Genomic DNA, 14,899 nt, shown 5'->3' with positions numbered 1-14,899 from the left:
ACCCTGGCAGTTTGGCGCCCCTATTCGTGTTTTTGTTTCTCACCGCCCGACAGTTGTTTTTGATTTTTCGCCGTGCTCGCTTTATCGGACGCTCGCCAGCTTTTTGGGGGCCTGTTTTGTATTATTATTTTATGTTGTATGCGCAGCACACTTGATGGCAATTGTTGTCATTGTTTTTGTTGCCGTTGCCGCTGGCTGCCCCACACTGTTGTTTTAGTCTTGTGGAATCGGATGCTCGGTAATAAATGTGTACGGTTGTGTGAGTGTTTGTGTTCCGTACCGTTCGCGCCGTTCATTGATTTCCTAATTAAGTTTATAATTAAAATTAATTGAAAAATTACTCACATGTGCACATACAAAGATATGAGCATATACAGACCCACATGTAAATTGGCTGGCCGCAACGAAAATTGTATGAATGCTATTAAATAAGTTATGTACTTACATGACGGTGCACACATCAAGTGCATTATAAATCGGTTTTTTGAATTCGAAAACGAAATTGTGCCAAAAAGATCATAAAAACAAGAGGTCGAATAATAAGCGACAGCGTAAGAGGTAATTAGAATAACAACAATGCAGAGACAGCTTTTAAATTGATGACTTCCTTGCGGTCTCTGTATTTATAATTAAAATCGTCTGCAGCCGCAATTGTACATATTTATTGAACAAGCAACTATAAAAATTCCTCTCAAAAAAACCCATTGAAACAGTCGTAAATTCGGCTGGATGTTCTTCTGGCTTCAAATTTTGAAAGAAAAATAAAGAAATCCCTGCCCTCCAGGGTTGTCAAGTATTGTGCCGGCTGTGGCCTTGAGATCGCAGCCGTGTCTGTATCGCTGCTACCTGTTTCATGTTTTATGGCCCGAAAGAGTCGTAAACGAAAACTGTAAAATTACGCGTTGCACATGGGCGTCAGAAAGTAATAAAACTTAACATTTATGCGCATTCCAGGTGGTCTGGGTCCTGTCGGAACGCTGGCCGGCGATGTGGCAACCCTAGGCAAATGAACTGTTTTTACCTGCAGAAACACAACAAAAAAAACAACAAAACAAAATCGCCTCACAACGGATAATTTAGTGGAATTTTCAAAAATAGCAAAGCTAGCAGAGAAGGAACAGCCGCAGCAGCAGCAGCAATAATCCCCCAGCGAGAGCACAGACCAGGCACAATAATCAAAGATTAAATCAGGTTTATATGGAAAGGGTTAGCACGGCGCAGGAAGGAATACACGTTTCCTAGCTAAAGCAACAACAACAACAACAACACACCTACAACTGATTACACACACACAGATACACTCACACGAACGAGAGCCGAGAGAGAAAGAGAGAGCACGGACGAAGCAACACGAAGAGAAGACGACGTTCGCAGCGTAAAGTTGGTTGCTCGCTGAGGCACTTTTCTCATTTTCTTTTCGGACGTCGTGCGGAGCGGCGGTGAAAACTCTCGGCGGCAAAAACACAAGATAAGATTTTCCGATTTTCCGTATGTTAGCAGCACCAGCACCAGCGGCATTCGGCATTTGTTTTGAAAGTAAAGCGAACGAAAAAAAAAAAAATAAAACAGAGACGGCAGAGAAAAACCGCGCCTCTCTCGCCTCACATAACTGTGTCTGTGTCTCTGCGTGCGTGTGTGTATGTGTATGTGTAAGTGGGCGCGAACGTGAGCCGCAAAAGGAAGTGAAAATAGTGCAAAAAGGCCAAGTAATAATAATAATAATAAAATAGGCAAAAAGACAGGCCCGCAAAGCAAGAAAGACCAGACCAGTTTCAAAAAGCCTAGCTATAGCTACTAGCGCCTATTTGCAGGGCCCGTGTCTGTGTGATGTCTGTGTGTGTGCCGAGAAGGTGAAGGTGTATGTGTGAGCCCCAACAACAACAACAAAAACAACTAGAATCGACCACATACGGGGAAAAGGAGCAGCGAAAGGCAGCAGCAACAGCAGCAGCGGCAGGCAGGCAGCAATAAGAATAATAAATTACACTTTGCTATAATAAGAAAAATTTATACATACAATACACATACAAGCTCCGAAGAGAGAGGCCCACACATGTACAACTAATATTACCCGTATGTACATATATATCAGTCGCTGTGGAAAATTGTAATAAAATATATGAAAACGGGAAATTGCCCGGAAAACTAACAACAAAAAAAAAAATAGAAATAAAAGTGGGAAGAAAAAGATGAGAACATTTTGAAATTGAAATCTGTGCCATTTTAAGCTTTAAATAAATTGTAAAGAAAAGAAATAAAATACACCATAAACCAAGTACAGTATTACAACCAATAAAGCACACAACATGTCCTGCATATCGAGCAACTTCAGCTCCTTCTTCCTCAACTCGCTCAACGATCCTTCAGAGTTTTCCAAGTACTTGAGCAATGGCGAGCTGAAATGCTCGAATTTCGAGGAATTTCAAGTGTTTGGTTGCGGCGCAGGCGCGACCTCCCAGCCACTGCAGTCGTCGACGCAGCAGCAGCAACAACAACACCAACAGCAACAGCATCAGCAGCAACAACAATCACTACAGTATTCCCACACACATCATCTACCCAGCACAGCAGCGGACTTTTCACCCTACGATGCTGCGACGCAGGCAGCGACGTCGCAGCGGGAAACCTGTGCCGGCAGCGCCGCATCCACCAGCTCAGGTAGCAGTACCGTTAACTCTGCTTACGCCGTCGCCTCTGCCGAAGCCAGCGCAGCCGCAACGCCGACGTCTGCAGCGTTAAATGCGCCAGGATCTGGATCTGGATCTGGAGGCTCTAACCATCCCGTTGCGCTGAACAGCAGCCCCTCCAGCAATCGTTGGCCCACGGCGGTGGCCACGCCCAACGGCCATGCCTCCGCCGCCGCAGCAGCAGCAGCAGGATCGGTGCCCCAACACTTCGATGGCTCCTTCGAGTTCATCAAATACCTACGGCATTCGGCGGATTTCACGCCCAGCACCCCCACCGCCAGTGAGAGTGCCGCCGAGAAGGGCGGCTGCAAGCCGGCCATCGCTGCCGGAACTCCTCCGCCGCCGGCCCAGTCACCCGTGGCCGGTGGTCTTATCGATCTGGACACCAGCACCTCTCAGAAATCCCGATCGGCTTCGAGAAAGGTAGCCGCCCTCCTGTCTTCCGTTTCCCGAGCTTCCAACAGCCTGGTGGACACCAGCTCCTCGGCCCTGGACGTCTTCGATCACGACTCGAAACAGACCATGTTCGATCTGCAGCAGATGGCCTCGAACGGATCCTCCAACTCCAATGAGTCCTCCCTGGAGATGCTGGCCTTCCCCAACTCCCACCTCAATGCCTCCAATTCGAACACATCGTCCGAGGGAGCGGCATGCGGGAGTGCCGGTGAGTTTGGCGGCATCCTAACCGGCGCCAGTTGTTCCTCATCCACTGCCTCGTCCTCGTCGCATGCCCCCAAGTTGCTGGGCAGTTTTGTGATCAAGGAGAACTTCGAGGTGCATCCGTCGCACAAAGTGGAGGAGGGCATATTCCAGCACATGAACAAGCTGCCATCGAAGAAGAAGGACACACTGAAGCAGCTGGGCGTGAGGTTCACTGGCCAGATGACTCTGACGGACAAATCGATTGTGGTGGAGAACTTTATCAAATTCTGCGAGGTGAGTTGGAAATCCTAGAATGGTATGTGCGGTGTGTGTCTGTACCTTCCGGAAAGGGTTGAATTATTTTTTGGGTGTCTGAGGGAGTCGAATTTCCCGCTGAATGTGCGAGAGGGTGTGCTCCAAGTCCACCACTCTCCCATGCCCCATTTGCATATGCAATTTAAATATTTGCACATATGTACGAATTACGTATTTATTGTGGCGCGGATGGGGGCGGCAATTGGTAGGGAGTAGTGGGAGGGGCATTAGAGTCCAATTAGGGGATGGCCCATAGAGTACTTTTTCTTCCTAAACTTAACAGAGATCCTATGTATGGTTCCTATATGGAAAGAGATCTGAAAACTCATTTTTAAGTACAATAAGTAGTAGGAATTTGGGTCAATAGTAAGGTATTTTAACCAGTTTCTGATAAATAATTAAATTCGCCAAGAATTAGGGTCGATTTATCATATTTCTTATCAAAGGTAATTAGTTTTATCGAAAAGAGAGGTCGAATATCATACCTTTCGGGGGAAAAAGTGTAGAAATTTTGAGATACATAGATAGAGAGATATGAGACGGTTCTCTAAGTGATCTTTAGATAGAATTTCTTTCAGTGTAATAATCTCATATATGATATTATGTATGTAATACATAATATGTATGTATGTACTATAAATTGGGATATTTCATAATATAAACATGCACCCTATCTATATCCTATATCCCATATTCCTTACATCCCCAACACAGGCGCATATCCCACTCTATTATGTGTGTCCACCCACACATATGTATATTCCCACCCGCACTGCCCTCCGTCCCCCCCTCACTCACACAAATGTCATTATAAATTGTAATAACAGGAGCAGTGACGCTGGCGCCGGCGCTAGCGTCGCAGTCAATGGCGACTGCAGCCAACCACAAATTCAGCATACAAATGTAATCATGTGTGCTGGGAGGAGCGGGTGTGTGAGTGTGTGTGCGAGTTCTAAACACCTATACAAAATGCCCCCACCCACCCGCATACACAGACACATTTGGCGCCCTTTTCAACACTATGGCAGTCAACCCCAGACACCCCCACTCACACTGGCACCCCCCCTTCTCCTCCCAGCACACGCTCATTACGCTCCTTTATCACACAAATACACTCACTCTCACACACACACACAGACAGAGAGTCCCCATCTAGATTTGTTGGCCACCCAGAGCATCCCCCCTCTCACTCACACACACACACACACACAAAACTATGTACAAAATGGCATTGATGGCATAATACAACAAAAACACGAGAAGGGGGGGGGAGGTCGAAAGAGCCAGGGAGGCAGCAGTAGAATAAGAAGACGTTGGAGGTCCACCGCCTATTACAAAATTCTCAGTTCCAAGGCGGCCGGGTGGGATTGTTGAAGGGTTAATACCACCCACCCCGCCCCGTCATTACTAAAAAGTTTTTGGAAATCTCCTCGCCAGTCGTACATCCTTTTGATATCCAAAAATTCTCCAGAGAAAGTCCTAGAGGATGGCTCCAAGACGCTTCCTCCAACCAACCTACTACTCTCGGCCAGCTCTGAATTGTTGCGCTCTCTCTCGCTCTTCCGCACTCAGTGCCTCTCTTGAGCTGGAAAACTTACTTGAAGGCTGCTTCTTGCCCCGAACTACCGAAGATGAGTGTATAGTTGTGTGCCGGCGAGAGCCGTGGGGTGGGTGGGTGTGTGGGGGAGTAAGCCCCAAAAAGCTCAAGGCGGGCGGCTGCTATTGAGTAATTGTATGTGGGGCCCCCATCTACCAACTCCTCCTCGTCCTCTAAGTCCTTCTTCTCCCTTGGATTCCTTGGCTTCCTTGGCTTCCACTCCTTGCTCTCATACATACAATCATCAAGTTACTTTGCGGGGGGTGGATCTGGGGGGGCCTTTGGACTGTCCGTTAGCTGCTTGGGCATGTCCTTTTCCTCTTCCTCTTCCGACTCTCTCGTTTCGGAGGTTATAGTGTGTGTGTGTGTGTATTTTATCAACACATTTTATACATGTCTCTATTGGAGCGACCCTTGTTACAGTGTTGCTTAGCTAAGTTAGACATGGTTTAGACATTAGACATACAATCGATAAACTATCGATAGATGCAAGTTTCTAACAAGAATACATGGTGTAGATGGACATGGTTTAGGTATTAGCTATATAATCGATAAACAATCGATAGATGAAAGTTTCTAGGAAGAATACATGGAATAGAGATGGACATGGTTTAGGTATTAGATATATAATCGATAAACAATCGATAGATAAAAGTTTCTAATAAGAATACATGGTTTAGATGGACATGGTTTAGGTATTAGATATATAATCGATAAAAAATCGATAGATAAAAGTTTCTAATAAGAAAATAAAACATGTATGATCTTGTTTGAAAATGTAGAAATCTGCATTTTTGATTTCTAATCACCTTTCTCGAAGCTCTACTGTAATTGGGCGGCCCCAGAGGCGGCGTTGAAGGCTACTAAGTGCGCATGCAGTCGGCTTACTCACACAACTGCATTCGGCTTTGCCCAACTTTGTGGCTGAGTGTGTGTAAAGGACAGCTTAGCGGTGGGGCTGTGGGGCTTGGTCCTGGGCAGGTACAATGTCTCGGCTTCGCACAATTTACGCGCACACACACACAGACACACATACTCTGACTGAAATAAATGCAAACACACACACACTTTGAAAAGGCAGGCGCACATATGGGGCATTGATTATAATTTTAAATTATATACAAACATACATACGTGTGTGGACGCATACCGATATAACTGTACATGCCGCATATGATGGCTATATATGTACACACAGGATATATATACATAAATACAAACATACATACATATATGCAGGCATTCACATCAAATATTTAGGTTTTGTTCAGCGTTTTGTCGCCTTTTTGGGGCCGCATTCTACATTAAATTAGTGTTGGCTAACAGCGAGTGTTGGGAGTGTGTTTGGAACAGGTTGGGAAGAACCGTTAGGCTTAATTAAAAGCCCCCCAAATGAAAAGGTAGTCTCACGAAACACGAACAACAGGGTGGAAAGGGAGGGCGAAACAAGTAACCCTTAACCCTTTAAGTCTCATTAAAAAACCTGTCAAACGGCCGGCTCACGCAGAACAGTGAAAGTGTGAAATTTGCCTCCACTTTCACACACGCACACAACACACCTCTGACAACAACAACAATGAAAAAATAAAAAGGAATCAAAAAATCATAGCAGCAACAGCCAAACACCAACACGGTTCTTGTTGTTGTTGTTGTTGTTTCCCGACACGCACAAGCAACACCCACAAACTGAACAACAACAATAGCAACAGCAAGAGCAACAGCAAAAAGGAAAACAATTCACACTTGTCGCAATACAAACAACAACAAACCGCATCACACCACAGACAACAACCGCAATCCCGCCACACACACACACAAGCACACACACGCCCCCCAAAGACACGCCGACACACCAACACCCGCCACCCACACCCCCCATATAGTACGTCACGCACAAACACAAACCATGTCTGCCAATAAGTTTGCAAAAAAAAAAAAAATACAACAAAAAAACATCAGAAAACAAAAAGCTAGCAGAAGGAGACGCAATGAAAACAGAAACGGAAAACGGCAGAGAAAGCAAGAACAAAATACCGCAACACATTGCCACAGCTTTCATTCTTCTTTTCCTGTTTCTATTTTTTGTACCCGGTAGTCGGGGATTTCTAGGGTATACGAAAATAGATCTAAATATTAGTTTGGACAGGACTGGAGGGGGCCTGGTTTTCTTCTATTTTTTGCCAAGATTCTAAACAATATACAAATATTATGGATATATATGTTTTTATGACTATTTCTAAGTAGTTTAAGACTAAGAATGCTCCAAAACCGAAGATCGTCAGGATAAACTCTAAAAAGTATGCAATAAAAAGTGAAGAACTAGAATGGGTTTGGGCTTCTAGTTTTCCAAGAAGATCTAAAGTTTAGTTTTTAAAAACTAACAATTGGTTTTTTAATATTTTATATTACTTCTTACTGATTAGGGAAAAGCTAGAATCCTTCAGAACCAAAGATCGCCAGGATAAACTCTAAGAAGATTGCAATAAATAGTTAAAATGCAAAAAATTTGCTTAAAATCTTGAACTAAAATGAGTCTTGGCTTCTTGTTTTAGATTCTAAACACCAAAATATTTTAGAATTTCAAATATTAGTCCTCTTTCACTAAAAGACTCCCATTACAACCCACGACAGCAAGGATAACCTCTAAAAAGTATGCAATAAAAAATGATAAGCAAAGAAAATAAGAAAAACTATTGGATATTGGTTGAAAGTATTGGGTATCTGATAGTTGGGATGCCCTGCCTCCCTTTTTTTCCCCATTTTTTTGTAGCTCCTGGGCAGTAAAACGTTTGAGTGGCCATGGGCGACGGAAAAGGGTAGCTGCCGGGAGGGGGAGGAGGGGCGAAGGAGGTGGTTGTCAGCACTTGGGCCACGAGTTGACAGCTGCAACAGGGCGTCCTTTTTTCCGTTCACACCTCCAAAAACTCGTCCGTATCCTCGTCCTGCCATAGTTGCTTGTTAATGAGACACCTGGAGAAACGGCCAGGTGTCGCCGGCTGTCATCACCAATCGCTCTCACTCTCCACCCACTCTCCTCTCCATCTCCTCTCACTCCACTTTCATCACCATCCTTTTAACAGGAATTTAAAGTTTTTGCAGGACTCAGTGGGAGGTAGAGGCAGAGGCAGAGCTGAAGACCTGCTCGTCACTCCTTTTTGCTCTATTGATTTTTAACATAATCAAAACCGAAAATGTATGCGCACATACACATATACAAACACACTCACACATACATTCATAAACAGAAGCGCAGTCAGCATTTCGACTGGCGGGGCGTGGCGGGGTGAGACTGTTGGGGGTGGGTGAAGGCAAGTGGCGTGGAGGCAACCTGGGAGGCAACCCTGGCGCACATGATTATGAGGATGTTGATAAGTTCCGAGTTCCAAGGACCAAACGACGAAGCGACCGACGAACTCTGCCGAAGACTCGAGACTCACACACAAGCGTCCATTAAGCCTCTGCCTTCTGCGCCTACTAAAAGTTACACTTGAAGAAATTTCGAAAGAAAATTTGTGTTTAATACAAAATTTTAAAAAAATTGATTTTTTTTTTTGTTAAAAATAGATTAAAAAATTCTCCCAATAACCTTAAAAAAATTATATTTTTTTCTTATTTTTTTCAGTTTATGAAAAAAAATATACATATGAAAACAGAGACACACACACATGTTTAGTAACCCTTTCTAAAGGGGGGGCTTTGCAAACATCTAACCACCGCCCATCGCCCGCCGCCCGACGCCCTCTCACCCCCCCTTACCCATTTGGGGGAAAATGGCTTCATTGAAAATGTTGTTTGCTTTTCTATTTGGGTTTGCTTTGCTGCCTTTCTGCTTCCTTTTTGCGCTTCGCCCTATTCTATATTTTTACACTATAAAATATACAAGAGTGTGGGTATAGTGTGTGTGAGTGTGTATTTTGGTGGGGTTTTAGTGTCTCTGTATGTGTGTGTAGCTTTTGCTTTGGTATGTTATTCCACCCAACCACCCATCCTACCAGATCCCATCCTTCCCGCCCATGGTCCTTTGCAAGTTTTTGGCTTTTGTGTAAAATTTTCGTTTTAAACTTTTGCGTTGTACACGAATTATAAGTTTTGATTAGTAGTGGGCAAAGTTTTTGCTCGCATGTATATATATATATACATATATATGTGTTTAAGGGTGGGTGGGTGTTATAAAGTACATTATGTAAGTGAAACATACATATGTGCAGTCATAGAATTTGACGTCAATGAATACACATATATGGATAGTACCTATGTGGGATAGAGGAAAACGGCCTAAAAGTCGAGGAAATTATGCTAAAAAGTGGTGGGATGGGATGGGAAAGGGGCTTCTCACACAAAAGGTGTAAGCTATTTCAAAACTAATGAAAGGGGTGGTGGTGGTGGTTGGGTGGTAAACCGGTATGTCTGGAAAATTTATTTATTGTTTTCCAACAAGAGTCAGGTTTCTGGAGAGATGAAGTCTCTAGTTCTTAGACCTTAAAGTACAGTTTTATACAAAAGTTTTAAAATTTGAATTTTTTTCAGGAATATGACATCAAGGATCATCGGCCCTGGCTATCCTTAAATCAGTGTGGTCTGAACAAACCGGAACAGATAAAATTCGCTCGATATTTGGGCCAGGGACTGCCGACGTTCACCCTCTTTTGCATTTATAGCAATTTTAAGAATCTATTTTGCACGAAACGCACAGAAATGTAAGTGGCCAGTGGCCATCGGCCTAGCTCCTAAAAGCATGCTATTTTTTTTTAATTGATTCATGTCCTTTTTTCCACCGCCCCCCCATCAGCTATACGAAGGATGGCTACAATCTGCCTTATATACTCGACAAGACCAAGCGCTTCCTGGCCAACACAACAGCTGGTAAGTGAATCGAATTTTTAGATAAATATAGATATTGCATATATCCCCTCCCAAAAAGACCTCCCCTCCCAAAAAGACCCCCCCGAACCTAGTTCGTAGTGCAAATGCAGCAGCAGGCATCAAAAGAGAGAGTATTCAGGCAAAAAAAATTTAATAAAAAAAAAAATAGAAAAAGCCAAGAGAGATGAAAGCCGAGGCGGGCGAATGTGCTAAATTTTAAAAATACACTCGAAACTAGAAGTGCCTACATTCATTTTTATGATTTCTTTCGTTTTTTTATTTTTATTTATTTTTCCACTACTCGTTTCTATTTCTATTTCTTGCATGCTTTCTGTTTTCTATCTTCTGTCTTAAATGCAAAAATTATTGCGAAAATATCAACAAGAAATATCTACAAATCGGCTGCCTATGTTTGCAAAATTCTGTAAAATAATTAAATTCTAAACTTTTGAGATAAACAAAAAAAAAAAGAGAAAAAAAAAACATTTTAATTTTGACTTCAATTTGTTTGTGTTTCCTCTTCTTCTTGTTCCACGCATACGCTTTCAATCACTAGGTGACAATGCTAACAACAACAACAACATCAACAATCAAAACAACAACAACAACAACAACAATAATAATAATATCACCAACAACACGAGTAACAAAGCCAACACAACAACAACAACAACATCAGTCAACACACCGGTTAAACAGACACCACCACCATCATCATCATCATCACAATCCGAGCAGGATGCACCCGAATCACCTGCCACAACACCATCAGGAGCAGCATCAGTAGCAGTAGCAGGAGCAGGAGCCACGCCCACTCAGCCAACATCACGCACAAGGCCCGGCACGCCCACAATGCCAACAGGAGGCAGTGTGACGCCCACAACCCCACAGCAGCCACACCTGCAACATCAGCAGCAACATCAACAACATATGTTGCAACATCCGCACACGCACTCGCATCCACACGGCCAACAACAACCACTTCCACATCCTCACACGCATCCACATCCACATCCCCATTCCCCCCATCCGCATTCGCATTCGCACTCGCACTCGCACTCGCATCCACACCATCTGCAGCCAGGAACACCCACTCGGAGTCCAGCGATGGCTCCCCATCCGCATCATTACCCGCCGCATCCGCACCATCAGCAGCCGCCGCCACCGCCGCCGCATCATGGCCATCCGCATGCACATCATTACGCCTACGCCGCCCATCCGCAGCAGCATCATCCGCACTACTATCCGCACTCGCCACATCCGCACTCCCATTCGCATCCGCATCCGCACGCGCATGTCCAGCATATGGCGGCCATGGGATATCCTGCGCCACCCCCGTCGTCACAACAAACCGGAATCGGCGGAGGTCCTGCTGGAGGAGCGCAGTCGGCGGCAGCAGTAGCAGCAGCAGCAGGACCAGCAGCCGGTGCAGGAACTGGAGCTGCCGGTGGAGGAGGTGGAGCGGCCATGTGAGATTGGGGGCGGCGTGGCGCCAAGGGTAGCGGAGGTGGCGCCACCTGTTGACAACTGTAGGCTGTATTGCAACAAAAAAAAAAGGACACACAGATGTAGCAAGGATTCCCCCACTGTATTCCCCACGAAATCCCCCTGCCCTAGATTATTGCGTTTTCCGTTGAAGCATCAATGTCATTGGTATATTTTGAAATGTGCTCGTCCTCGTTTTTAGTTTATGTTTTTCTCGTTTATTTTAGAATAATTTTACACAACAAGCTTTTTGCCAAATTTTTAAAAACTATGCAAATTTTTGTATTACGTTTGACGACGATATAAAAACAAAAACAAAAATAACTAATTGTTGGACAACGATCGATCATAACCCCCAAAACTATGCAATGTTATTCCTTAAAAAGAGATTATTACATTATACAACAACAACAACAACCCAATATATAAGTAAACAAACACACACACACACACAACAAATTTATAGAAAATCATAATAATGCTATTTAATATAATAATATATAATAAATATATAAATATATATATATATTTTAGTAAGCGAAGAACAAATGAAACTTGTATGTTTATGTAAAAGAACACCAATCCTAACATACTACATATGAAAAATTGTTTGAAAAGCCAGAAAATATATATACACACACCTTAGCATGAAAAGCGATTGAAAGAAAATCGATTCCTGTTCTTTTTCTTACTTGTGATTTATTGCCTGCGTCGCGCCTCTGCATTTGCGCTAAGCTAATATCGAAGGATACCATTAGTTATCCTTGTGCATAGCAATTGCAATGATTGGCAACCATTTCCCAACCTCCTTCTGTTTCAATCATCGTTGTCTCCGAGTCATGAAAATCGCCTTTGATTTTTTTAAAAAAGAGGGTAATCCAGAGGTGCTTTCCAAATCTCAAAAAAAAATATCAGAATTTTTGAATTATTTTCCAAATTCAGGATGTAAATTAAAGGCGATTTGCGAAAGCTTTTTCCCCTCCCGTGAGTGTTCTGGCACTACGATTCTTCTTTTGTAGACCTCAAGAACATGGCCGCCGCCAATGATGGCTCCCTGGAGTTTGCCACCAGCGGTGGCAGCTGCAGCAGCAGCAGCAACAGCACCACCAGCAGCAGCAACACCAACATCGGCAGCAACAGCAACAGCAGCAGCAGCAATGGAGCAATGGCTACTTCCTCGGTCGTTAATGCGAATCCTGGTTATGTGACGGCCCCCACGTCCCAGCAACAGCAACAGCAGCAGCATCTCGGTCTGGATCCTCGGTATGGTGGCCCGCCACATCCGCCGCAGTTGCTGCCACCGCCACCGATTCCGGCCCTGGGACCGCCACCCCGATCGCTGGAGCAACTGATCATCTATGAGAACTTCGATGTGCACGAGACGCACCGGATCGAGGACGGGGTTTGCACACACATTAGCCGCCTGCCGCCCAAGAAGCAGGAGCTATTGAAACAGTTCGGTATACAGAGTAGTAGCCAGCAATGTCTGAGCAATTATGAAAAGTACATACTCATCGAAAACTTCATCAAGTTTTGCAATGTGAGCAAAAGTGTATCGAAAGCAGATCAGGAGAGGCACCACTTTACTCTAGCGGAGCTTTGTTCTATTGCCCCCCAAATTGGCGTTCGAGACATTGGCACTCATTTTGAAATCGATTCTAGTTCCAAATTGCATCCTCATCATCTAGAGCATTGAACAAAACTCTTGCCCAGATGGTTGGGTTGAAATAAAGTTAACATATTTTCCCGTGTATTTTTCTCTATTTCCAATCGATAATTGATCTCTATAGGAATATCAGATATCCGATCATCGACCCTTTTTGGACTTCCACGAGAGCGCTTTATCCAAATGTGAGCAACTTAAATTTGTACGATATCTGGGCCAGGGGCTATCCAATCTGACGCTAAACAAGATCTATGTGGCCTTCAAGGAGCTGCTGGGCAACGGAAGGCCGGAAAAGTGGGTTGCAATAGGGTTTATTAAGCTTAAAAAATATAATTTAATATCCTTTTTTGTAGAGTGAGTATGGAAGGTTATAATCTGGATGCCCTCTTGAAGAAGAAACGTAAAAATCTATACAATCGCATGCACGCTACTGGTAACTACAATTACGATTATATTTAATATTTAAAATAATATTAATTTAATTTTTGTGATAGCCCCCAGCATTGACTTGACTGCCTATGAGTCATCCCAGCATAATCCACAATCGCACCTTGCCACGCCTCGTCCCCATCACGCCTTTGCCGCCCTAAACGCTGTTACGCAGCGCAGCGAAGTATGCAACGAATTGACGCACACGGGCTTGCAGTACAGTTACGCCGGACACGGATCCCGGTAAAGACAGGCCCACGAATCCCAAACTCCAAAGCTGAAATCCGCATTGAACAACATATACATATATATACTTCTTCCTGGAACTGGACCAGTAACTGTTGTGTCTTCGAAAAAAAAATTAAAAAGTTAATAAAGAAAAAAAGTAATTTAATCGCCGCTAGCGTGCCGATTGTTAAGAGAAATCATTGAAAACTAAGTGCTAAATTAATGAGAAAACAGAACCCAGATAATGAGAGATAACCCAAATACCAGACCCTAGTAAAATTAGCCTAAATGTTAACAAAATTAATATTAAATGGAATGAAATTCAATTAAGGCAACCAGATAAAACACACTAAAGCAGACATCAAATGATAAAGATTAGATTAAGCAAGGTAACCATATACAATATATATATTATAACGAGTATAGCGTATATTAACGTGTATGAAGATATTTCTGTAGTTGCCATAGCGCTTAGAGGGTGCAGCACACACACTTCCAAATATGGCCAAATATCCTGGCCGGTACTAAACAGACATATTAGCTTCGGTTTCCAAACAAAAATTCTCTAAAGAATCCTATCCCCTAACCCCCATTACGCCGGCATTAACATAGAGATTAAAAATAAATATTAAAAAACACCAAAAATTAAGAGAAAAAAAGAGAAAACTAAATCAAAGACCTCCCATTGAAAGTTCCCAAAACATACGCATACTAAGTAACTTGTAGAGCCTAGCTTGTAAGATGGAACAAATTTTTAGAATAGAACTTGGAAATGCGGAAAAGCGGCACAGAGATCAGATCAAATGATTAACAAACTAAATATTCCTATATACAATATACATATTATATACAAAATCAAGCATCAAATACGCAAATCAAATACAACCAACAAGGAAACAACAAACAAACAAAAAACATAGCAACTGTAAATGATATATATACCAAAAAATATATTCTATACCAGCAAGCAAGGAAAAATATCACATT

General features: G+C 43.3%; 1 protein-coding gene across 4 annotated transcripts; it reads left to right on the top strand.

The window, feature by feature from the left end:
* Positions 1–30: 30 nt before the first annotated feature.
* LOC6507763 (myosin-G heavy chain) lies at positions 31–14,885 on the top strand. Of its 4 annotated transcripts, none has more exons than XM_032454739.2 (8): positions 31–238; positions 955–3,623; positions 9,769–9,938; positions 10,031–10,104; positions 12,609–13,129; positions 13,380–13,549; positions 13,609–13,688; positions 13,750–14,885. In XM_032454739.2, exons 2-8 carry the CDS (start codon positions 2,307–2,309, stop codon positions 13,929–13,931), a joined length of 2,514 nt encoding a protein of 837 aa, XP_032310630.1. In that variant the 5' UTR covers positions 31–238; positions 955–2,306; the 3' UTR covers positions 13,932–14,885. The 4 variants fall into 4 exon arrangements, 3 of the variants coding, with proteins under 3 accessions (XP_032310630.1, XP_014765466.1, XP_001956300.1); XM_014909980.3 differs by having other exon boundaries at positions 31–558; XR_004310972.2 differs by lacking the exon at positions 13,750–14,885 and having other exon boundaries at positions 32–3,623; positions 12,609–13,044.
* The last annotated feature ends 14 nt before the right edge of the window (positions 14,886–14,899 follow it).

The sequence above is a fragment of the Drosophila ananassae genome, chromosome 2R, assembly GCF_017639315.1.
Source record: "Drosophila ananassae strain 14024-0371.13 chromosome 2R, ASM1763931v2, whole genome shotgun sequence".
Classification (NCBI taxonomy): Eukaryota; Metazoa; Arthropoda; class Insecta; order Diptera; family Drosophilidae; genus Drosophila; species Drosophila ananassae.
Note: the sequence above shows the minus strand (reverse complement) of the source record. Positions and strands in the feature narration are given on the sequence as shown.